Source organism: Argiope bruennichi, chromosome 9 (assembly GCF_947563725.1).
Source record: "Argiope bruennichi chromosome 9, qqArgBrue1.1, whole genome shotgun sequence".
In the NCBI taxonomy this organism is placed as follows: domain Eukaryota; kingdom Metazoa; phylum Arthropoda; class Arachnida; order Araneae; family Araneidae; genus Argiope; species Argiope bruennichi.
The window spans coordinates 994,907-1,021,980 of NC_079159.1; the positions used below are offsets into that span (position 1 = coordinate 994,907).

A 27,074-nucleotide genomic window follows, 5' to 3' on the forward strand; every position below is an offset into this window, starting at 1 on the left:
ATTTGATGTTATTTAGGTCCAAGATATTACTTACATCTTTAATAGAGATAGGATTCTACTCAAAATGGCACCGAACGATAAAACGAGGCTACTGCACTCTGCAGCCCTGCGAAGAAAGAAAACTTGATTGAGATGAAATATGACATTTTTAATGAAGTGGTAGGTCAAGCGAATGCTGCAGCTGTCCTCTTTCAACCACATCGACATTTCCGATGTACAATCCGCCAAATGCAAATATGGCAGGGACACAGTTTGAATCTATGGACTTGGAAATGGAAGTTAGTGTACAAATAATTGAAGCACGGACACTCTGCTAAAGGACAGCCAAAGTCCTTGTTTCTAAATACGTGTAGGCGCAATAAAGTTTGTGGAAAGAAATACGTGTGTGCGAAACATAATCTGCGTTGTATTTTCTTTAAAAATTATCGACACCAAAGCTGTCCTAATATCGAAGCAATATATAATGCCAGAAAAGATAAAAATAATGATATTATCATTATCATTATCTCATCCGAACATCAATATTATTATTGTTCAGATAATATTTATAAAATGACATAATCCGAATAATTATATCATTCTAAATTATCCAGATAGAAAAAATATAATGACAGTATTTTTAAATAAAATAATATTAAGGTTCAATGTAAACGTCTTTCTTTTTCATTTGCAATAGTTATGAATTCTTAATTCAAAAGATTATGTTCCAAATTTTTGTGTTTGAAAAAGATTCTGCGTTGTTTAGTGTTTTAGAAAGATTCGGTTTGAATTCTCTTACATGTTTTCCCTTCCAAACTGAATTCCTCGAATGTTTCCCATTGAATAATTCATCTACGTTTTTTACGGCATAATTGGTAAAAAAGCATATTATACTAAATAATATTTAATATTAACTAAATTTTATTAATATTAACTAATATTTAACTAAATAATATTTATTTCTGTTATATTTCCTCAATGTTCAATTAAATCTGTATTCGATGCAACTAAATAAAAAAAATGTCATAGGAAAATTTCATATTTTACTGATAATTTTATGTAAAACATATTGTATAGAAAAACAATGACAGTTATAAATTTTAATTTAATGCAGTAATGTGTAGAATAATTAAATATCCATATTTACAAAGAAATCATTGTTTTAATTTATTTTTTAAGTAAAATATGACGGTTTCACCATTTGATTTTTTAAAATTTTCAAGAGTGGAATAAAAGGGAAGCTCTTTTTCTAGGAATTTTTTGCTTCTCAGTTCCTGAAGGTCAAAAGAATATTTAGCTGAAGTTTAAAACATATATAATTTTTTCTTCTATTTACCATGTTTCGATTTAATTTCAATGAGCTATAAAGTAGCAAATTAGGCCACCAACTACAAGAAAAAAACGCCCATTTTGATCTGAAAATGCATTAAAAAACTTGAAAAAAAAACTTCGAGAATAATGTTATGAAATATTAAATATGCTTGATTTTAAATGGACTCTTGCAGGGCTATTGCAAATCAAAAGAAACATTAAATTAAATTAAACTGAAAATACAGCAAAAAAGTTTACCTAAAAGGTGCAATGTTTTTATATCAAATAGTGTGTTTTAGGCTTAATCTATAATGCTAGCCAAACATTGGCATGATATTTATTAGCTAACTTTAAATTTTCTTTAAAAATACACTATATTTTTTAGCAATATACTTTAAGTAATACACTTTATTTTTTTTAAGTAGTCAAATGTACTGTAAATTTCATAAAATATTTATATAATTCAGATTATACACTCTAATCGGAATGAAAGGGAATGATTCAATTGTAAATAGAAAACAATATTAAACGCATTATACCAAATTTGAAAGCTAATAGCAAATCGAGATGTCTAATATTAGTCATGACTTAGAAATAAATTGCTGAAAAAAATGCGAAACAAAAAAAAAAAAAAAAAAAACACAAAAAAAGGCAGTTTTTTTCAATCAATAAAAGAGCTCCTTTAGGGCAGACAACTGTACGATACGCAGCTGATGCAAAATTTGAAGTGACGCTTAACTTAATTGAGTGAATATGAAGTAGTTGCTAGTTCTATCATTTTTTTTTAAAAATTCATCAGTGGAAAAAATCTATCGGAGGTCCATTTTTAAGACGATAAAATATTGAAATAACAGATAAGATCCCTTAAATATCAATATGAGTTTATTTCAAAGGTAAAGTTGTAAAATGCAAGATAATTTGCGGTAGCATTATGTTAATATAATTCCATCAAAATTACTAATTTTCTTTGGCAATGGAAGGAAATTTTCCATTCCATACATCTTGCATTTGGATCCATTACCTCTAAGTTGACGTAATGAATATCTTATTTCACAAATGTAAGAAAAAGTGAGATTAGAACCATCATGGTTCTGTGTTTCAGAATTAACAAACCCATCTCATAAAAGCAACAGTGTTACACTCATCAAACCAATTGATTTTCTAGCATATCTCAACTGCAAAGTTCGTCTAAGATCGCCGGGTGACTTAAAATGCGTGGAACCTACCAACAGGCCAGCTTACTGCGACATCTCATGTGAAGAATATGACAACCATTCCGCCCAGAGAGTGAGGGTCACATGTGACGAGAAGCAGGGAGGCATGCGACTGCCATTCTGCGCAACCTTGGACAACAGTTGTGAGTATTTAAGCATTTTCTCCCGAGGAAAATTTATGCGTTATTGCTCTAGTATGATGAAGCGTCTGTTAATTGCTGTTGTGATAGTTGAAAATTATTTTCAGGGATTGGATTCAATAATCATATTTTATTTCAAGAATAATAATAAAATAATCGATGATGCAATTTTCATTATCATGAAATAATAAAACTATAATATATAAATTTGCCAAAATCTAAGTTTAAGGCATTGATACCAGGTGAATTCAGAAATGAGAAGTTTTCCAAAAGACATAAAAAAAATCCATATAACTTCTATTCAAATTTTTTAGAATGAAACAAGAAGGATGCATAGTTAGCTTAATCTGCTGCTTCACCAGTTAAAATTGGATTATTGGTTTGAATAAAATCTTTAAAAATACTCCTTAAAAACAATTTTTTTATTTTTAGTTTTAATGAATGATTAGCACTTCGAAGACAAACATTTAGTTCACTTTCTAGACAATTTGGACTCTAATGGTCTTTAAGTTTTGATTTACAAGATAAATAACAAAAAATTTAACAAAATGCTACTAAGCAGAAATCAAAGAAAACGGCTTCATTGTGGATGAAAATAAAAAAAAGGGGGGGGGGAGAAAGAACACTTTGAGAAATGGAAAAACTGCCTATTTCGGTTTTTCCCAATACTTAAGGATATGCTTTTAAATTCTGTTCACTAATACATTTCAATTCTTCGTAAGACATGCTAATGCATCATTAAAGTAAGTTATTTTTGAAGATATATTTGTGATATTTAATGACATTTCGAAGCGCTGTATCAACTTAATATAAAATTTGCGGGAACTGCAAAAGGCATAGAAAACCTGCAAATTGGCATAGAAAATGAATGATTATAAAATCGCAGCACAATTAATATCTTAATGGTTCTTAAAGCAAACGTTTTCTTTCAAACCAAAGTGTTTAGAAAAACCATGGACAACTATTCAGCTTATATATATATATATATATATATATATATATATATATATATATATATATATATATATATATATATATATATATATATATATATATATATATATATATAATGAATATAAAATTGCGTGAGAGTTCGGTAAAGTCCTTTAAATTCAAAACGGCGTCTCGGATAACCAAGGAAATAACGTGTACTCAGAGTAAAGTGACTTTGCCGAATTTGTTGCGACAAATTACAGCATTGATAACGGCGAGATAAGAAAGTTACAAAAATACCTAAAAAAATAAAGGAACATTTGGTCAAACAGTCCAGTTAGGAAAATGTACGCTAGTACCATAATGCAAGAATAGGAAAAAGTTTCATGAAGTTATTTGGAAAATTGGAGAAGTTATTTGTAATTAAATTTATAAATTTTCCGTAACTTGAAAAAGGGAAAATTGAAAAATGTAGCCACAGATAATACTCCCAACCCCACCGCCGAGTGTATTTTTCAGATTTATTACTATTATTATTATTAAGAAATTGTATTGTAATTCCTGAAAATACATGATTCCTTTTTCAAATAACGAAAAGTTCATAATTTTAATGGTAAATATCTCCATTTGGTTACATGATAACTTCATGAAAAATTTTCCTTTAATTTTATTATGGTATAGCGTACATTTTCTTTACTCTCCAATGTCCTTTATTTTTTTAGTTATTTTTTGCAACTTGCTTATTTCGCCGCTGAGGACGCTGTAATCTATCTCAATAAATTCAGCAAAGTCACTTTATTGTAGGTGCACGTTATTTCCCTGGCTGTAAGAAACACCGTCTTAAATTTAAAGGACTTTACCGATTACAGTGCTATATTTCATTGTATGCAACGTTGAGTTTCTCCAAATTATTGTTTTTCACTAAATTCAGACCTCAATAAAACGCATTTTTTATGGGAAATGATTGTAACATTATGGCTTGGATGTGGATCATTAAAAATCAGTCAGTGTTATTTTTAATCTTACGAACATTCAAATGTGGTTACATTAAATGTGTGGAACATTCAGTAAAGGTTAAGAAGTTCTTTGACCGTGTTATGAATTTGGTGGAATTTTTTATGCATGTTATTGTATTTACATATTTTCTTACTAACAAACCTTCTTATTTTCAGTTATGAACCACATCAGATCTCCATCGTCTTGAACAGTAAAACCATCCAAATGAAATGGCAGTCTGATTTCCGATGTGGAGCTTGAAATAAATTTCTTTTTTGAGAATTTTTTTTTTTCATTTTATTTTATTTAATTTTACCAATATGCCAGATAATGTAATAATCAATATCTAATTTGTCAACTATAACTATCTAAACCATACCTGTATTTGACATAATAATAATACTAAAAATTGAATAAATTTTAAAAAAATTTAAATTTTAAATATAATATTTAAAGATTTATACAAATAACTGTTTAAATACATTTTTTAATTTTTTTCAGTTTTTCTACAGCCACAATGTAAGCAGTGTTTTTTATTTATTAAAAACTATTACAAGAAGCTTTGAATAAATATATTCCGTGTGAAATTTCTTCAAAATGTTATAATACAAAAGAATAAAAACTTGCAACTAATTCTTTTTATTTTATTTGCCGGAAACGAAAGCGTTCATAAAGATTCTTAAAAAAAATCAGTTAAGTATTTTTTAAGCACGTATCAACCTCTCTCAATCGCATTTAAGATATGAATCCTTTCAAAAAAATATTTAGCTCATAAGAATATTTATGCAAAATGAATATAATAATAAATGAACAAGGTCAAACTAAACTCTGATCATGGGGCATTTGTGTCCCTTTCACAACTTCTAAAATCAGATACATTTTATCATTTTATCTTAATCTCTATATAAATAATTTCTTATTTAGAGACTGGGTCCATCGAATTAATGTATGCGAGGAAAAAAATTACGTAATGTCATCTATTTTGATAAAATAGAAAATGGGCTTGAATCAAATCTTGCAAAATGTGACTGCACTTTGTTCCTTCATTGCACGCAAGTAATTAGATAATAATATGTAGAAGAAAACGACCGAATTCAACACAAGCATACCTATTACAATCCCTTTGTTGATTCTACGCTACTGACACCCTGTTTCATAATTTTCTCTCTATCAGCAAATGCAATCGTCTGAGGTATAAAATCAGCCGCCAACTCTTGAGCCTTTCTATAACAAATTTCATGACCAACTAAAATAGGAAAAAGTTTCGTTTCAAGTCAACCTTAAAAGAATTTCTTTTACTATCTGGCGTATAAAAAAATGAAGATAATTTTAAACAAAATGTAAAAAATGACTAAACTTTTAAAATACAATCTGTATATTCTAAAAGAGTTTTGATGCAATAAGTCAGTTGGAAAAAAAAAATAATCTGCGGTCAAATTTAAAAACCAGAAAAAATATCTTATTAAATAAAACTATACTTGATTTTAAATTTGAATAATTTCGAGAACATGGCCCAGTATATTACATGAAAACTGAAAATCGGATTATCATGAAAACGCGCCACAAAATGTGAAGCTCCAGAACCCAATTAAAGTTTTGACCCTTCTTTGCTTGATAATCCGATCATGTAAGTAAGATGTGTAGGTATAAGATAAATAAATAATATATCACCTCAACCTACTACAGTGGATAACGGCGGATTTGGTGGTTCAGAAGGCCTCCTTCTTATATATTCTTTAGCAAATGTTGGAGAGATGACAGAGCCGGAATGACGAAGGATCAGAAGGTATGGAGGATCTGTATTGTGGGGACAACAAACTGTTAAATTTGTCTCTATTCTTTTAAAACCAAATATGAAGATGAAAGCCAATTAAATACTTTCATACTTCATCCTTGTTACTCAACAGATTAGCGGCAGCATTTGATAGTGCGATCCAAAATGGAATTGACACACTGTGCTGGACGGACTTATTTAAGACAACAGTAATTCAGTCAGTACTTTAATAATTCATTCTCAGTAGTTTTAATACTTAATTTAATAGTTTTTATAATTATCTTTCCCCAGATTCAATCTATTAGTCAGTCAATTTTAAACTAAGCCAAATTTATGTACTATCAAAATTTATCTTTCGCCAAATTTATCTACTAAGGGATTGACCGAAGATTTGTCTCTACTTTTGTATACGTGGAAACGCGATGAATTAAAATCGCAGCCATTTAAATAAATGAAATGTAATACACAAATTTAGTACCTAAATTGTAGCGTAGCATCAAATGTTGAATTAAATGCATCGACAGATGGATCGTCTGCGTACCTATACCTCTCTCATACATGTCAACTTGGGAACGAAAAAATTCAACGGTTTGAATAAATGAAATTTTTTTATCTGATCTTGCTACTAATACTTTGGTTCTGCACCAAATGTGTTTGCAATCGGTTGAAAATAAGTTTAGTTTTCTATACTTTATTGCAGAGCGAAAAAAAAAAATCTTATCTGGAGAGCCATAAATTTAAAAATCTGAATACTCGCAGCATTCACTGCCTCGGAGGATTGTGCCTGTTATTGTAATAAGCGAGGAAATTGTAGGGAGACCACTTCCTTACTCGTTAAACTATTGAACTGAGACTAAACCATGTTCCTTTTTATTCTCATATCTTAGTAAAAATTGCTCATTAATTTTAGAAAGTACAAAAACCTCCTGCCTTTTTCTTCTTCTTTTTTTTTTTTTTTTTTCATTGCAAAGATGGTGAGTCCACAATGTCCATTTTAAGGCAATTTCCAAATCCAGAATGCTGGTGGAAAAACTGGTGGCTGACGGTTCTCTGACTCTGTTTTCGTATTTGAAATTCCTCTCAGATTCTCAGATGAAACTATTTTGTCTTTTCATGAGATTGGGTCGCATTATTAATGCAAAGTTTTCCTAAGAGTCACCGCAATTTGGAAGAAGGGTTTAATACATTCAGAGTAATTTAATTTGGAGCAATCCTTTGATTAAGAAGGCTTTCGCCCTCGGAATAATTCAAATAAAAATAAAGTATCATTTAAATCTCGAACATTATTCCCAGAATTCTTTTCAAATTCGCTTGTATGCTAGCATAATTCAAATTTTTTCCCAAATGTTTAACTATCTCAGAAATCAACAGCTCTGAGAAACTTTGCTCTACAGTATTTAGATTGCGCTAAAAAGATTTTGTATCTTTTTATTATCTTAACTAAAACTATTTATTAATAAAAAAATGTATATGCCAAGTTCATTGGAGCTAAATCTTTTTAAAATGTCGCGCAATCAAATGTTTTGCTATAACGTTAAGCTATTCTATTTTCGTAAGAAAACTGTTAATGCATTCATTTAAATTTTTAGTAAAAAGGAAATAGGCATAAAAATATTATTTAAAGAATGATACGCTGCTGGAAAATAACACAGTTTGGCAGAAAAGCATTTAGATGTTTTGTCAAGAGATGCCATTTAAATTAATAAAATACTTCTCAATAACAGAAGAAAAATGAAGTCCATCATAGTTCATTTTTCTCCTCTTTAACGCCACAACAAAGGATGGGGAGGGGAGGAGGAGTATGTAAAATTTTATAATTGACTCAGCTAATAACAAACACGACCCTAATGAATACTTGGAAATCAATGTCAATTAATATTTATGAAATATCCAAAGGAATAGTAGTCTCGAATACAAAAATTTTCTTGTTGAAACTATTTACAAGTGGGTAAATAGTTTCTTTAACACTTTAAAAGATTAAAGTGTTATTTTTTAAATTGTTATAACTTTTTATAACACTTTTAAAAAATTAGTATTTTTTGTTCGTGAAACTCAACCTTAATTATGCAATCAGTATAACAAAAGATCATAAACATGTTATTAAGAGCATTTTTTAAGTAGAAGACTTCTCACTGTGAAAATCTTCATCTTCGAAATTGGAGGAAAACTCCAAGAGGAAACATTTACAGCAACAATGAAAACGATTTGGGAATCTTCACAATAGTGAAATACATTGTTGTAAAATGAGTTGAATTTCTTTTGAGAAATTAATTAAAAACTAATGAAAAAACTGTACGATGGTTAAATTCTATGTCATTGACAGGTCGGTTTTTTAAAAAAAAATTTTAAGACGATGCACACTAATTTTTATGCTGCGATATTCTCGGTAATTATGGAGGGGTATCAAAATCTTGCTTAGTTTTTAATTAATTAAAATTTTAAGAAATTTCCCCGAGATGTACAATTTTACCATCAAAAATAACGTAAATGTAGCAATTCGAGGTCTAACATCTGTACATGTAGAACGCCAACACACGCACTTTATTATTTGTAGAAATGCTGCTGCAATATGCGGAAAAAATAACGAAATATTAATTTTTTAAAAGAAATCTAACGAGAATTCTGCTCTCACTTTTCTCATGCATACCGAGCACAGAGAGAGGAAGTCCAATCTGGACATTTTTCTGCTGATTCGGGAACTGTGTATAGATTGAAAAAAAGTGCTGATGAAATACAAGTGCTTCTTTTCGTGATTCTTCATTTGATATTGTTTTGAAAATTTGATGTACTACAATCAACTAAACAAAAATTCACTTTTTTAATTCTTTATTCCATCTAATTTTTTCGTTCTTTAATCTGTGTAATTTTAAAAATGACATTTATATTACCAATCCAGAAAAATTAATTTCGCTGAAACATTGGTTATAATATTTAAAGAAAGATGCTACAACTTAATCAAAATCTCTTACAAATGATAGTACATTAAAGTGAACTAAAACAAAGATGGCAAAGCCTATAAAAATGTTTAAGGTTAGCAAAAGAATTTGCGAATTATATTGCATTAAAACTGAGGTAAACAAAAATTATCTATGTATTAATAATAGAGATGTGTGTGTGTGTGTGTGTGTGTGTGTGTGTGTGTGTGTGTGTGTGTGTGTGTGTGTGTGTGTGTGTGTGTGTGTGTGTGTGTGTGTTGGCGCTCTACCGGCCAGACCGTTTGACCTACAGCTACCAAATTTGGTATATGTATACCTTGGAGGTCGGGAATGTGCCCCTGAGGTGCCTTTTTTGAATTTTTAATTAGAATTTTAATTGTTAATTAAAAATTAACTTTCCCGCCAAAAAATTCTTTTCATTTTCCCCACCGCCAAATGAGTAAGGCTTCAGCATTTTTTTTCCCAAGCTAATGAGGCTTAGGCTTAACATTTTTCGGCTGATTATTTCAAACGATTCTGTTTATTTTCTTAATGTTTGATGCATTTAAAATTAAACGTTGTTAATTAATCGATCTTTCAGATTCATTCTGAAGTACTTTTGAATTAAAATAAAACAGAATAAAGGAAATTAAAAATTTCTAATCTGCATAGCGTTACCCCAACTGGTGTAGAAAAATTCACGCATTTGCGTCACCGTAACTGGCGTTGAAAATTCCCGCATGCGCATTGTGTTCTGATTGTTGACAATTATTATCAACGGATGCGGACTGGATTTAAATTATTTTTAGGTTCTTTGTATGCTTTTGTAATTAAAATGTATTTATGTTAGTTATATATATTTTTGTATATGCTTATAGTTTTACGAACATCGTATTTTAATTAGTTTTTTTAAAACCTGTTTTCAACCGTTTATTTTAGATGATTCGTTTTATTTTCTTAGTGTTTGATGCATTTAAAATTAAACATTGTTAATTAATCGATCTGCTCATAATGAATCTGAGAAAATTTTGTTGACAAATTCTTGAGATATTACATAAATTAAGAAAGATATTCTTTAGTGCCCATAAAGTTTAAACGTTCAGTGACTCTATTTTCAGTAATCAGATTATAAAAAAAATGCTTTGTTTTAGTAAAAAAATATCATTATATTAATTGCAGATTAATCCTTTCCACTTTAATTTAAAGCATAAATTCTACGGGGACTAACAGAATATTATTGAGATACATATTACGTTATGACTGAAGGCCTTTATAATATTATAAATGAATTATATGACAATCAAAATTTGAAGTTTTAAAATATTTTGATGAAGAAGCTATTAAAGTAGGAATTGCATAAAATATTTAATTATTAAAATTTAACAAACATTAAGATTGGCGAACCGGCTGGTCGCCAAAGGTGGCTAGTGAAAAATAAAGCTGAATTTTTGCGTTTTTGCGCTATACTTTCCGTTATCGGAAAAGAGGAATTTTATACCGTTTAATAATTCAAAATACTGTCTTCATAATAATACCAGTGTTATAGTCGTGCGAAATTTTGTTGAAATTTGGCAATATTTTGAAAACTTTTTTTTTGACCTAATTTCCAACAATAGCATCATTATCCTAATTTCAAACTGTTTTGTTTCAACATTTATCTGATTGCGCGATTCCCCCCCCCTCCCTTTTTTTTTCAAAGTTGGAGAAGAAGGATTTTGTTTAGCATCTATGCAGACGTGCAAAAAAAAAAAAAAAAAAAAAAAAAGACCGAATTAAAAAAAAAAAAAAAAAAACCCAGATATTTAGAAGATAGATGAAGCAAACTGGATATTTTCGCTTTTAACAGCGATGCAATGTTAAGGGATTGTCTCTGTTAGAATGGTCCGAGTACACAATATACAAAGTAAGTAAGCCAATTAAAATAACATGACTTTAATGTCAAAAAAATTTGGTGGGATCATGAACATGGAATTTTATCTGAATTTTCTATCTTAAAAGCCGACAAGTATAATAAATATAAAATGTAACGAAGACCACATACTAAATTTCATTCGTCCAAATTCTTCAGTTACTCTCTACGCATCTGGACATAATTCAAATCAGCGCGAGTGTTCTCTCATCAGTATCGTATGACACGTTTTGTGTTAGACTTCATAGTATAAGAAAGATAATGCATTTTTGACGAAAGATAACGATCTTTTGGTACACTGAATACAAAATTTGACTTACGATTTTGGTATCAGAGCAACATACCAAATATCGTTAAGTTTCTGATTTATCGTTTGCACAACAGACAGACAATCAGGAAGAGGTTTTTGAGAATTTGACATAGATATACAGTTAAGACTGTAATAAATTATATTAGGATGTTAAACCTAATTAATTAGTAGAATGGCCCACGTATGATTGTTAGAGCAATAAGCTCGTGATTTTCATTTTATTTACCTAGCTTATTTCATTTTCCACCAAATAACGGGAAAAGCTTCTTTTCGACGCATTTCATCCAAAATTTGCTTTCAGTCCACCATTTTGGTAGAGAATTTAGTGCACAAAATGTATATAAGAAAGTACTAATACCCTTCTGCCAGTGACCGAAAAAATACAGTATTTTTCAGAAGGTATAAACGATCGGATATCGATGCCAAATTTTATGATGATTGTAGTGATTTCGCTTTACACATTTCATCTAAGGCAAAATAACCAGTGGTTACACGTACTTTATCGCGTACCGAAGAACACGTTTTTAGAATTCTGTTTGTCTGCCCTCCTGCGAACACGATGACTCCTAGGCTTTTTGAGTCCAGCGGATGGGGCTCGGTTTTAAATACAAATTGGTAGATATCTCTCGCATACTGAACGAAATCCATTAAGAGCAATGTCGTCTGTTCAGTGTTCCGAATGCGAGTGAACACGAGAGCTGCAAAACAAAGAGGCAGGAAATGTAGGGCACAGATAAAATATCTTAAGGTGTAGATGTGCATCAGTTTTAGAGACATATCTGTTAAGGAGTTGACAGACTGTTGGTCTGTTCTTTTACAGATATATAAATATGACAATTTAAAAATAAAGTAAATGAAATTTGATTCGTAGTTTTAGTATCTAAATTTTAGGTCTTTGTTATTTCTTGGTCTGCACTTTCACAAGCAAGTAAACGTAATAGTTATCAAACTCAATGATTTAAACGTATGAAATATGGTATGTGACCTTGGGATTTCAGTTGTATATTTTTTATCAAATTCTCATTTCAATCAGTCTGGAAGAAGTATTCAAGTTTCATATTAAGTTTTTTGTTATTTCTATATTAAACACTCCCCAGCGGCGATGAACAGAAAAAAATAACTGCCAAAGGTCCTACGCTGCAAGGCTCCTTCATTCCTGTTATTCGCCAATGGCATACGGTAAATGGCACAGAAGGTCATGTATCAACGAGTAGATGTGGAAGTCTCCGAAAAACCAATCCCACTGATTTCATGCAGTCATTCTTTGTTTTAAATGCAAAGGCAGATGCGAAATCCGAATGAACGGATGTTTTCAACTGCGTTATTTATTCTCAGTCGCCTCTTAATATTTGAGACCAGTTTCAATCACACGCTTCTTTTTGGTGAGACGACAAGACAACGACGTGGATATAGTTCAATGAATGGACGTGTAAGTGTACACATCCATTCATGAACTATATCCACGTTGGTATGAATCCATTCATGATTCAGTACCAAATGAGGTGAAATTTTTGATATAGAAGTCCTTTCACAATATTGAAGATATTATAAAGTATATGAAAGTAATATGTAACATCTTAGATCTAAATCTACTCTCATTTGTTCTAATTATCAAAGTTCGAATGAAATCTGTTGGAGCACACCGAATCTTTGGAAGGACACAGAGCTCATACCAACTCTTGTATAATGAATACTATTCAGATGGTGAGTCGGAAGCTTTTGATATTGTAAAGAATATATACAATGGAATTACCATCAATAAGAGTGCATGGAACATATCGAAATTAGAGTAGGTACTTGACTCAGAAATCAAAAACTAAAACTCCATCTGCTCATGGCAAGGGTAAGTTGACCGATAAATTCATCGATAAACTGCAAAATTATTATGGAATTGCTTTCCGTGTCATATGGGCAATTTGACAAATATGCAATCAGCTCTCATGGCTTCTTTTTTTTCATTGCTGCTCCAGTTCTTGCCATTTAATGCATGATCAATGTCTAGGAGGTGCAGTGAAAACTTATAAGCCAGTTAACAGCTACACTACACGAGTAACTGTTTTTGTATTGTGGTTATGTTACTCAGCTGCGAACCACAAGGTCCCAGGTTCTATCCTCGCTCATATCAATCCGCTAGAGAGGTAAAAAGAGCTGGTACAAATATCAAATATATTTAGCTACGCCAACAACTGAAAAATCCAAAGAAGGTTCATATGGTCTTCCTCTTACTATGACAAACAATGTAAATTCAATGTACTTTGAACTCTGTGTAAAAAAAAATAAAATGTCGTCATGGATAAAATGTCATTACGGGAAAACTCAAATTTCAAGCGAATCTTTCAATTTGTTCGATAACACCAAAAGAAGCATTTGTTGAGTTTATGACACTTAAATTTAGTGTCTATATTGCAGTTATTCAATTCAATATGAGATTTTCTGGGTTATTGATAGTTTAGATGAAATGAATATTTCCCCATGACATGTTATACGTCACTGAATAAAAATTTCGAATGACTGACAGTTCTTGAATAGCCGAATGTGAAAAACGTTCTTTTGATTCTGCTAAATAGCGTTTTCTGACAGCTCGTAATAGAAAAAACTACTAGCAGTCAGAAAAGAAAAATTGAGTTATATTGAAAAATAAAAAGAAAGAAAGACATAAATTATAATACTAGAAAATTTTGACGAAAATATTTTTCTTTTCGTAGTATATAGTAATGAAATCTTTAACTGCATTTTTCACAAAATGTGATATTTTAACAAAAAGTCAATTTTTAAAAACCACTATTAAATACCTATTTAACGTATCTCCATGAAATTCGGTATAATTGTTGTTTGCAATATTACCTAAGTCCTGTAGCAGAATATATGTAAAATTTTGACCCATTGCTAAATTCTGTAGTTTTGATATTTTCCAAACAGATAGAAAATTTGAAAGAAAAAAAAAACTAAGATTTTTTTTTTCACTAATAATTTAGAAATGGTTCAAGATATTATAAAATTTCTGGAATAGGATCTAGCAACACACATCTATGATTATGCTTACAAAAGGTTATATAATTTTGATTGCTTGGTTTTTTGAAGAAAGTTCGCATGCAATGGATTTTTTTTCATTTGTTTTAAATTAATGAATGCGTTTTTCTGAGTGAAGTATTGTTTTAATATGAATTACCTATAAAATTACACACACACACACATATATATATATGATTTAAATATTTATATATATATTAATATTTATATATGTTATAAATATTAATATATATATGATAAAAAAAAGTTCTCCGAACGTAGATTAAAACTCCTTGATTAAATTTGTTCTTCATAGTGTTTATTCATGTCAAATGTTATAATTTTTTTATTAATTTTGTAAATAATTTAAGTCACAGACTTTAGGACAAATTTTACACTGTCAAAATTAAAATTTAAGCATAAAGCTCACACTATTAATTAAAATTTAGTTTATGATCTTATATATTATTAATTATATTACATTATATTAAGCAATTAAATACAAAGTCCCTTACAAAGTGGCAGGATAAGATATGAAAGAGCTCTCAATAAAATTTTGCGCATGCTTCATACTTTCAAAATCTGCTACTGAATATGATAAATGACAATTAGAATGATTCATACATCAAAGTCCTAATCACGGAAGAGAAAAATAAAAATTCTACTTTAATTAGCAATTCATTTCAATAGAAGCTACTAATTGCTTATTGTCCACTTTAAAAAAAAAAAAAAAAAAAAAAAAAAAAAAAAAAAAAAACGGAAAACACTGGCAAAGAAAAAAAGATCATGAAGAATTAATGGATATTTTTAGACGCTCTATGTTGTGCGCTTGTTGCTTTGTGTCATTTGAAGCTTACGACATTGAAGATAAGTTGGAATATTAGACTTCACTCTATAAATTACAAATAGAATCCTTTTATGATTTCATATCTAGCGTTTAGTAGAGAGTTCGAAGTTTAATTGTCATAATTTATGATAAATTAATTATTTCTCCCTTTTTTTTAAAAAAATTTTTTTATTTTGAGCTAATTTGGTCTTGGGAACTGTAGTCACTATTTCAAATATGTTAAAAGTTCCTAGAAATTAATTCTCAAATATTCACGAATTATTCGTGAAATTCTAAACTTCAGGTGTGATTTGTTTTTTACTAAAAGTATAGAGTTAGTAAATTTTAAAATTTAATTCATTTTATGCAGTGCACGTGACTTTCAAGTTGAAGAGCAGTAAATACCTGGAGACTATACGTAAGCAATTTGTGTAAAAAATCATTTCTATAGTAACTTTGATGGCATTATTTCCAAAATAAAAAGTTGATAATTCAGAATTAGGGCAAAAAAATAAAGCAAATATATGAAATGTTTATTTTGAACCTCTTCTATTGTTTCAGATAATCACAACTGCATAAACATAAACGATTCGACCAATGAAATCAACACCAACATATGCTTTTGTTGAATTCTGCATTTCTTCAAATTGCTTTGCTTAATGCATTCTTTCTTATAAAAAAACCGCTTAAAATAATTTATTTTTCGATGCCTTAATTTTTTTATAATTCTGATTATTATTTTTTAAAATTATTTAAACTTGCGACAAATTACTCTCTCCCCAGGAGAACCGCGAAAGAAATGTAAGCAAACCAGTTCAAACCGGTTACGGGAAGAAGGTAAGATAATGCGCTGAAATGTGATTGAAAATTCGAGCGTGGTTTTTGAGTTAATGTTTTTATAAAGTTCTAATATTTACCTTCTTGTTTATTGCGATTGACAATTCGATCCTTCATATTCGTCTAGTAAGTATTATAAGATTTAATTTCAGAAAATATTTTAGTTTGAAACTCTCTTTGTATATCCCCAAGTTAATGCGTATAAAATCCTTCTTTCTTTTTTTAATATATAAGGTGTTGAAAACTGCTTAAGTAACGCCGGATTGATTTTCAAAGGCTTGATATTCTTTATATTTTTGAAAATTATGAAATCTTTTTCTGAATTTTTGCTTAATCTATTCTTCGTTAATTTAGTTGCTGTTCAATCAACTTGCGTTTTAAGAAACAGAATCGTATTCAGTGTAATTAACTGATACCATTATGTGTAGGATCTGCCATTAATTTATAAATTAACGGTAGTTAGACCATTGATTTTATGCGCTCCTTAGAGAAATATCAGTTATAGAAATCTTAGTGATATTTGACCGATTATAATGAACTGCGATAACAATATAATGTTACATCCAAAACCATAACATTTTAATCAGTTATTCATAATACAATCTTTCTTTTCCAGTTCAATTTTTCCTGTTCCAAATTAAATATATATATGTTTGTTTACTCTAAATTTGTTATTTTTAGCTGTTACGAGTAGTAGTAATCACTTGATTTGTAACAACGAAGCATAAGCTTGATAATAATAAACCATACTTTCAGCGCTTTTCATATTTATTGTTTTTGGTAAGAAATTTTTAATATCAATCTTCAATATTTGTTGATAGTATAAGCTTTTTAATAACTTTTTTTGTACTACTGTGTTTGTAGAGTGTCTTTTTTTTTTTTTTTTTTCACTTTGATAAAATTTATATTTACTGTGTAGTTTCTTAACATATTTCTTGAATTTGAAAGTTCTTATGATCACTAACTGCTCTGTTTTCGTATAAGAAAAGTTCACAAACAAATTGAATATTGCATTACTTCTCTTTATAGAGAAGTTTACCTCCCTTGATGTAAAATAATGTCATAATAAGTTAAGACCTTCCCTCAGTTTTTCATTTTTTTTACTTGTTAAGAATTTTTGCAATTAATAGCATTATAATGTTATGGTAGCTAATGTACAGTTCGTTGTCTTCTTTCTATATTATGTCATTACATATAAATTTATTATTGGAAAAACTTTTATATCAATATAATGTATTTGGGTTATACCTTATGTGATTTGCATTTTTGATATGCACATCAATGTTTAATTATGACAGTTATTATACATACTAATATAATATTTAGTTGTACAAGTTCATCAACATATACTTCCAATTTGGAAAACAATTTTTTAAAAATTTTTTATGGATGTGTTGCATGTTATTATCTTGTATTTCCATTGTTAATCAAAAAGTTAGTATTTTTGAAAATATGAATTAATTCCAATAACTTTTTTTTTACCTTCAATAATTCTTTCGTTCTCTTGATTGCATATAATCTATGAAGCATAAAATTCTTAGCTTTATTTATTTCTGTCACTATAAAAATTTCTAAAATTAGAATTTTCATGTTTAGAGTAATTCATTCAAGGTATTTTTTTCACTGGTATTTTTTTAATATCTTATCAAAATTGAATATACTCATAAAGTTTCCAAAAGAAATAAATAAAAATTCTTTTGCTTCTACAAAGACAATTTTTTGTTTAATGTATGTATATATAAGATAAAAATTAAATGCATCCAAATTCTATTTTTGAAGTCAAATTATTCTATTTTTGAAGTTTGTTCAAAATTTGAATAACAATATTGCACAATATAGTGAAAATTGTTGGCAAGTAAAGTCATAAAATAAATGTATAAAGCAAACATAATAAGAAGGCTGATCTAAGTATTTTAAATTGCTGTTGATATATATATTTTTTTGTATGTGTATTAACAAAGCTCTTTTAATTTGATATACTTTTTTTTAAATGGAATATTCTTAGCATTAAGTTATTAGTTGAAATATGGTTCCCTATGAAATAGGTTTAAGTAGATTTTATCTCATTGCTATATAATTGTTTAAATTAATTATGCAAGACTGTTTTGTATTAATTATATATATATTTGCTGGAATATAAATTCATTGGAATGAATATATTGAAAACGGTAAATCTTCAAATAGCATTAAAATGTTTTGAATGTACTGATGAAAGCATTTATACGTTTCATCCAATGTTTATAAACAATGGATATTTGTTGGGAAATCTCTGGCAGGTATCTTCAAAATTTCTATAACTTAAAAAGCTTTTATCTCATTTTCTTATTTTATTCATAGTTATTTCTTTTTTTATTTTTAAGGCTGAAATTATTCATTAATTCAATGATATTGTCTCATTAAGAGCAATAAGCTTTAATGTGACTTTCAAACTTTTTATTTATAGTTAAAAATGATGTATAATATTATAAATGTTATGAATTTCAGAATTTACTTTTTTATTATTTAATATGAATAGAGTTGTACCTAATATTGAGTTTTGTTTTATTTTTTTGCATAATTTCTTTTCCTAATCTTTTTTTTCTCAGTATCAATAAAAGAAGTTGAAATGGCAGAAAGAATGCATACTGTAGAACAGTAATAATTATACAACTTATTTTCTTCTAAAAAATTGCACTAACATTAAATTTGTATAATAGTTCTGTGAAGTGTAAGCATGGAATTCACTAAAAGATAAAATATTTTTGGAAAATATTGCTTTGTGATTAGTTAAGTTTTCAGTCTTTATCTTTTAATGTAGTTTGTAAAACTTTTATTGTTGACATTAATGTTACATGTGGCTTTTACATATATAATCTAGAAAAATTATCATCAGAGGAGATGAAATTTTCTTTTATAAGAATAAATTAAATATGCATCACTTAAACAGTGTGATTTTAAAAGTGTAAATTCATTGAATAAAACTTCAGATTATAAAATTTAAGTTTTTTTCAATACAAATTTGATAAATATTTGAATGAGATTGATTGAAATTTTTTTCAGGATTCTCGAAATTTTTTTAAAATCAGCTTTTTTGAAAATTTAAAAATGCTTGAGAAAATGAAATAAAAATATTGCTGAATAAGAAATTTTATTTTACTTACCCAAGAGAGAATTTTATTTTTTATTAAATTATAATGAGTGATCTAATTGCTTTATTTTTCAGAAAGAATTTAAAGTTGAAAATGTATTATTTGAAGCATTTGATCTTTTTAAGTTAACCATAGAAATAGCCTTGTAAATTTAACAGAATTATTCTTTTATGAAAATACTTATAATTATTTATTTTTGCAAAAGTCACTATGATGTGAATTTTTATTTTTCTAGGTGGGAAAAAACGGTGTATTTTCATTGTTTTAGTTGATCTGTAAATAAAAGTAAGTATTTTAACAATCTAATATATTGTGATAAACTGTCTTGGTATTTTTAATAAATTTTCTAGTACTGTATAGTAGCTATTTGTCTTGATGATTGTAAATGTGCCTTTATTAATAGCTTCAGTCTTCATCAGTCATTGTTTCTTAAATTGGTATTAGAGACAGTGTAAGGTGTTCAGCAAAAAATGATTTTGAATTAAAATCCTACTTTGATTTCTAACTGATGCCATTTTGAAATTACTGCTAGAATGTATGAATTCATAGTAGGTCAATTGTTAGTTAGCCAATATATTACTTAAAAAAAACATTCATAATTTCTTGATATGATAAGGATGATAAATCTGAAGCTCATTTCTAATTAAGATCGAAAAGAAAGAGAACTTTAAATTTAATAACTATTGGAAAGTAATTTTGTTTAAATTTATTTATCTGTGCATATTAATTTCTAAAAATATGCTACATTACCAATGCTGAAAGCAATATGCTGCTAATGTAAACATTTAGTACTCACAATTAAAGATTATTATTTTTGCCTTTTATTCCTGTAGTAAAGGTCTTCATTATCATAAGAAAATTTGTTTTAGAACCTTCATGTGTAATTACTGTTTTAGTTCCTAAGTTTTCTCTCTCTCTTAGTTTTGTCTCTTTTTAAAAAGTAAATTTCTGTAGTTACCTGTTCTGGTCTTTGTACATCCCACTATCACTAAAACTTGCAACAGCTTAAATGGCATTAATCAGTCTTTTATATTTAAAAAAATGAAAGAAAGAAATGGTGCATTTACTTGCCAAAGATGAAGAAAAGTTTAAAAAAATGCTGTACTTGTCAATAGTAGCTACTTGTGGTTCTGGTTTTGTCGAAACAAAAGGTGTGTGATATTTGCATACCATTCATTTTCTATCCATATTTCATAGAAAGGTAAAGCAAACAAAATTTTAAATAAAGTCAAATAAATGGTGAAAGTTCATACATTTTTTTATTGGAATTATAAAATATCATTTGTTTGCTGTTGAATAAATAAATGTATTCTCTTAAAAGCTTTTTTAATGTTTATTTTTTAAATAGATTTTATTTTTCAATTCTTTAATTCTAGTGGTTGATATAGATCTCTGGAACAACAACAGAAAAAAATGCAGTTATGTTAGTAATTGAATTGTATTCTTAATCTTCAGTCCACCAGAAAATAAATCCTGAACCATTATTTAAATGCTAAAAATATGCTAATTTTGAAATGTGATAGCATTTTTAACCCTTTGCATTTGGATGGTGACTCTCATTCACCATTCAAAATGGTGCATTATTTTGACGTTTTATTGATAAATTTATTTAATTTTGATTGTTAAAAATACCTGCAGAGTAGTAAGAAAATGCAAATTAAATGAAAAAATTCAACTTAAAACAGTTATATATCTATTTATTTTTGGGAGTAATAAACAGTCTTTGTATTGGGTAAATGATTATGCATGAAATTACTTTTCTAAGTGCAAAGGGTTAAATCCCAGCATTAATATGATATATGTAAAATAAATTCTAAATAGAATGATATATATAGGACTTTTTTATATATCATCTTTCTGAAATGCATAGATAATTTCATTATTTCAATACCTTTCATTTATGAAATAATAGTGTTAATTTTTTGGCAGAGATCATTGTTAAGCTGTGCTTTAAGTGACTGAAATTAAAAAAATCCATTATTGGATTGGAAAGCAAAGATTTTTTCTTTCATTTAAATAAATTAATCAGTTGCATTAATTCTCTCTCTTTCAGAATTATTCATAAAAGAAATCAGTATGCATTTTTCACCTATTGTAGAATATTTGATATTTATAGGAATAATCGTAATTTAATTTTGGTTAGGTTTTCTTTGTCCCTATTGTTCATAAAATCACTTAAAATTTTCTTAGTAATCACTTAAAATTTCCTTACATCAATTGTTCTGTAGGTAAAAAAACGTGTATAATTTTTTTGGCATATTTTCAGATCATCTGGTCGCTTAGTTAATACCGCTATATGACATCTGTTCAATTGGATGGGATGAAGGACCATGTTGGATTCGGAGGCCCAGGTACTGGTTATTTTGATAAAATTACCCCCCTATCCCCCCAACTGAGTTGTTTTTCTAAGATGAAATTATGGAATAAAAAATTTGCTTGCTTCTGGAAAAATATCCGGTAGAACACTGCGATTCTAGAGTTATATTGTTTTATTTTCCTTGTTGTTAAGAATACTAAGTTTTTTTAAGGGTTTTATTCTTGCTATAAAAAATTTTTAAGCCGACTTTCCAAATATGGTAATGATTGAGTTCATATATTGATCTATAGTATTACGCTTTTTAAGAATTTAAATTGATTATGCCATAAGAATATTTTTTCAGTTTATGGTTTATCCCACAAGATCCCATATATTTTTATTTTTACTTAGCAAATTTTAGATAGTTTAATTTAAATAATTTCTGAAATAGAAAATTATTGAGAATTAATTTTATTTCAAGTTAAAAGTTGTCATAAAAATCCAATCATATTGACAGAATATGATTTCACTTTTACAAAGTCTCTTAAGTTAAGGCTAATGAGGTGATTTATTTTTAATTTTATATGTCTTGTGGCATATAATTATGTGATCAGTATTGGAATATAACATTTCTAGATGTGGTGTTTGAATTATCCTTTTAAATACTAATTAATATATTTTTATTTCTCTGAAGGATAAGAAATCATTTTATAGATTTCTGGCATATTTAACATTTTTATTTATACCAGTAAGTATTTATAGGTTACAAGCTAATTCTTTAAATTGACAAACTTAAAATACGAAATTAACTTACAAATTATGCGTTATGTTCTTGTTTGCCAAAATATTATTCTTTTTTAGAGTTGCACTTTAGAATTTTTTTTTCTGCCAAATTTATTTTGAGGAATATTTAATTTACCAAGAAAATTTTTAAAAATTCCCTTTTTAGAAGTGTACTCTGCACAGTCATTTTTATGTAGTTAATTGTTTGCTAGATATTTTAGTTTATTGCTGAGTGTTCGAGTTGTTTCATTATTTTGATATGATAATTACTTCAAATATTTATACATCTTTCAAATTAAATTTTTCCAAAATTTCTTTTAAAGGTTTAAGATATTTTTTTGGTTTTTTTTAACCAATTTTTAAATTTGTATCAGTAAAAATACTCAGAATTTTTTCATATTTTATTTTAGTTAATGGGAACATGATGGGCATGCCTGAAGCTGCTAGGCTTCTTGACTTCACACAGAAATTGGATATCACTTTACTTGATAATGTCGTTAATTGCATGTATGCAGGTGTTGGTAATGAGGTAAGTTTATCATGTTTGGGAAATGTTTTTTAAGCATGGAAGTTTTTTCTTAATACTTTTTTTGAGATCATATTATATGTTGATGTTAGTCTTCTACAGTAAATTCTGTATGCTGGATATAAAAAATGATTCGAATCTTTCAAGAATTTGCTTCCTTGGAATTTGTAGAAAGCTTTTAAGGCAGTTAAAATACTTTGTAATTTATTAAAAATCCAGATTAGTTTTTAAATCCATTTGTATTTACTGTCTATATTTTCCAGCAAAAAATTGCTCAAGAAATATTGACAGCTCTTAAAGAGCATCCTGATGCTTGGACTAGAGTCGATACCATTTTGGAGTTTTCAGAGAATCAGCAAACCAAGTATTATGGGTTGCAGATTTTGGAAAATGTAATCAAAACAAGGTGGAAGGTTTTGCCTCGGGAACAGTGTGATGGTAAGAATTGGATTAATAGATTTAATATCCCTTATAGTGTTTTTGTCTTTCATTTTTATTTCAGGTTTTCAAAATTCTTTTAATTTTGGTTAATTTAGTTTTAATATGCATTTTATTCAACATTTTGAGACAAGCAACATAATTTATGTTCTTGCACAGCTCTGTTTATAGCTTATATATAGCTGAAATATAACTAAATATTCATGAAACTTTTCCCAATTAAAATTTTTTAGGCATCAAGAATTACATTGTTAGTCTAATTATTAAAACCTCCTCTGATCCCAAAACTTTGGAACAAGAAAAGGTGTATTTGAATAAATTGAACATGATTTTGGTTCAGGTAGGTTTTTATTTTTATAATTGTATAATATTATAATGATTCTGAAAAAGAATTGATTTAATTCTGGGTAACCAAATTTAGAGTAATAATTTAATTTTTGATTCTTCTAGATTTTGAAGAGAGAATGGCCAAAAAATTGGCCAAGTTTTATTACAGATATTGTGGGTGCGAGCAAGTCAAATGAAAGTCTGTGCCAGAACAACATGACCATTTTAAAACTGTTGAGGTAATTTTTTTCCCCATCTTAAATACGTTTATTATAATTGGAGATATGAAATTTTTATAAAATTTTATTTTAATAGCTGTAAAATTATCAAACACTGTTTTGTTACTGGTTCATTTCTCATAACTAATTCTCTAGTCTAAATATTTCCATCTTCAGAATAGATATTTAAGATGTAAACTATACATAACTGTGAAAATAAATAGAATAGGAATTGATGCTCTCTTATTATGGAAAAAAAATGAATGATTAATGTACAATACAGTACACTCCCAATTATCCGCGGAATTGGGTGGCGCGGCCTCCGCGGATAACAAAAATCGCGGATAATCCGAAAAAAGCTAAAAACGGGTACAGCAAAAAAGAAAACAGTCCTTCCAACTTGGAAAAATCGTTTTATGTACAATAAAACGTAAAATAAACAGCAGGATGTTTAACTAACGCTTAATATTTTAGTATATCACTCAAAACGAACCTAAAATGCATTTTGTTAATGAAAACAGAAAAGTGCTTTGTATTTACAAGAGGCGTCAAGGATGCACAGAAAAATGAATACATATGTACTGTTTTAATACTGTAATGTATTATGTAATTACAAAAGCATAACTGTAAAACTGCACTTTTTGAAAAAATCAATCAAAAAAAAAAAACTGTGTGTGGCAGGCGCGGATAATCAGGAGTCTACTGTACTTGGATATGAATTTTTTTAAATATTTAAATAATGATATTGTATTTTTTTTTTTAGAATTGCAGTAGAACTCAATTTTTTGAAATAAATGGAACCAGGCTTGATACAAATGGGGGGAGCTCATTCTTACCATAATAATTAAATTTTAAAAGGCAAAATTTATTTATAATATGAAAATTTGATTTTTAAAGCAATATTGCTCCCTTTTTGTATATTTATATTATATATTAAAATATGAGCATCAATATATATTTTAGTCTAAATCAATTGTTTTACTATCATACCTGTTATTTTATCAGAAAAAAATTTTATTGTAGATTTTCTTTCTTTTAAAATGGTCTGGACAATTGGAATTGTTTAGTTATTTAAAATTAATGAATTCCTATTTAAATGTTTATTTACTATGTTAATTTTTCAGTGAAGAGGTGTTCGATTTTTCAAGTGGTCAAATGACACAGATAAAAGCTAAACATTTGAAAGATACAATGTGTAATGAGTTTTCTCAGATCTTCCAACTTTGCAACACTGTCCTGGTGAGTAATTTTCACTATTAATTTCATTGTGTGCAGGTACTATAACTTTATATATTATTATGTAAGCTAATTGCTTTCTTTTTATACTAAAATGAATATTTTCTGTGTTTCAGGAAACCTCATCTTATCCTTTACTAGTTCATGCAACATTAGAAACATTGCTCCGATTTTTAAACTGGATTCCTCTTGGTTATATATTTGAAACAAAGCTTATCAGCACTCTTATCTATAAGGTAATTATATATATTATTATCAGTAAAATTTACTAAATTATATGTGTTGACTCTATATGATGATTACAATTTAATAATTGTTATTCCTTTTTCATTTAGTTCTTTAATGTTCCTATGTTCCGAAATGTGACTTTAAAATGTTTGACTGAGATAGGTAAGTGTTTAAAAATTAATATTTCTTCTATAAAATTTTATTTTTTTGGATTTCACAAATTAAATTACTTTTCTGTTTTCTAAAGCTGGCGTTTCTGCTGGACACTACAATGAAATGTTTGTTCTCCTCTTTACTCAAACTATGGAGCAGCTTGAACAGGTAAGTACTTAATTATTGTTTATTATAAATTTATTATTTTATTTACTTTTTCCTGTAGTTATTTTTATCATTAATATAGAAATAAAGACAAGAAAACAGAATTTTCTATTTAATTTCTTTAGAATTGTAATGTAGCTATTGTGTCCCATTTCCTCTTTTGTAGCACAGAGTAGAAAGTCATGCATTTTTTTAAAATTACAGAAGAAAAATCTTCTACGAATATGGCTTTTTTGACATTTGTTTACTATTTATTTATTACTATTTAAATATTTTTAATTTGTAGAATTTGTATGCAATTGTACAGAAACAAATATATAAATAAGAAAGGAAGGCTTTTAGTCATGCAGGGTTCCAATATATATTATTTAAATTGAGATTGTCATATATATCAAAGTCCTTTTTTAAGAGTCCCAAAAAGTTTTGTTTCAAGGCTCTAAACGTGCCCCCCCCTCCAATTATTCTTGAGCCCTTAATTTTCACCTTACTTAAGATCCCAACACGAAAATTTATGAAAGCGAATGTTTATCTATTGTACCAACCTTGGATAGATATCATGGGATATTTCTTCTAAATTGTTACTACATCTGAATTGAGGCCAATGATTATGGAAATTAAAACTAGTGAAAATGGCAATCAGTGGTGTAAATTTTATTACTAGAAAAAATATTGAGAATTGTTAGTTGTTAATCTTGTTGTTTATTTAATTATAAACAACTTTAATTGAATAATGAAATTTGCAGTATTCTGTCATATTATGAATCTTGCAAATTGATTCTCGCTTTAAAATAAAAAAAAATGTACTCTCTTTCCTCTGTAGATGCTTCCTGTTGACACTGTCATAAAGGATGCATATGCTAATGGTGAAGATGAAAACCAAAAATTTATCCAGAATCTTAGCTTATTTTTGAGTATTTTCTTGAAAGAGCATGGATCCTATGTTGAAAAGAAACCTGAACTTAGCAAGACTTTTCTTCAGGTATATAATACTATTAATCTTGTATTAATTCTGTACTTATCTAAATCTTTGAATTTACTTTGCTTTATTTCAATTAATTTATCATAAAAGAAATAACATTTAGAAGTCATTAATTTTGTGTAAGCCATGGAAAAGAAATATTTAACATAAATATTTTTCAGGCATTACACTACTTACTTTTAATATCAGAGGTTGAAGAAGTAGAAATATTTAAAATCTGCTTAGAGTACTGGAATTATTTAGCAGCAGATTTATATAGGGAAAGCCCATGCCAAGGTGGAATTCCGAATACTCCTCTCATTGTTGCAAGAAGCCCAAGTGCTGTGCAGCCTTTACGGAGACAATTCTACCATCCTGTTTTAACAAAGGTAATTTTGCATATTCTGAAAAATGTTGTAGTAGCATGGATTTCTGTTCTATTTATATTGAAATCAAAAATGGCTA

At 28.1% G+C, this 27,074-nt stretch overlaps 2 protein-coding genes across 2 annotated transcripts in view; both read left to right on the top strand.

Annotated features, from left to right (window-relative positions):
• The window catches only part of LOC129984624 (uncharacterized), a 36,814-nt gene extending 31,973 nt beyond the window's left edge, over positions 1 to 4,841 (top strand). The window contains exons 8-9 of the mRNA XM_056094546.1: positions 2,456 to 2,647; positions 4,750 to 4,841. Of these exons, the coding sequence (XP_055950521.1) occupies positions 2,456 to 2,647; positions 4,750 to 4,781 (224 nt within the window). The 3' untranslated portion in view covers positions 4,782 to 4,841. The remainder of the gene's footprint in view (positions 1 to 2,455; positions 2,648 to 4,749) is intronic.
• Positions 4,842 to 15,967: 11,126 nt separating this feature from the next.
• LOC129983706 (exportin-1-like) overlaps positions 15,968 to 27,074 on the top strand; it is a 30,886-nt gene continuing 19,779 nt past the window's right edge. The window contains exons 1-13 of the mRNA XM_056093298.1: positions 15,968 to 16,279; positions 19,517 to 19,566; positions 21,548 to 21,632; positions 22,771 to 22,889; positions 23,150 to 23,324; positions 23,558 to 23,664; positions 23,775 to 23,890; positions 24,994 to 25,108; positions 25,222 to 25,341; positions 25,441 to 25,495; positions 25,581 to 25,654; positions 26,472 to 26,630; positions 26,792 to 26,998. Of these exons, the coding sequence (XP_055949273.1) occupies positions 21,578 to 21,632; positions 22,771 to 22,889; positions 23,150 to 23,324; positions 23,558 to 23,664; positions 23,775 to 23,890; positions 24,994 to 25,108; positions 25,222 to 25,341; positions 25,441 to 25,495; positions 25,581 to 25,654; positions 26,472 to 26,630; positions 26,792 to 26,998 (1,302 nt within the window). The 5' untranslated portion in view covers positions 15,968 to 16,279; positions 19,517 to 19,566; positions 21,548 to 21,577. The remainder of the gene's footprint in view (positions 16,280 to 19,516; positions 19,567 to 21,547; positions 21,633 to 22,770; positions 22,890 to 23,149; positions 23,325 to 23,557; positions 23,665 to 23,774; positions 23,891 to 24,993; positions 25,109 to 25,221; positions 25,342 to 25,440; positions 25,496 to 25,580; positions 25,655 to 26,471; positions 26,631 to 26,791; positions 26,999 to 27,074) is intronic.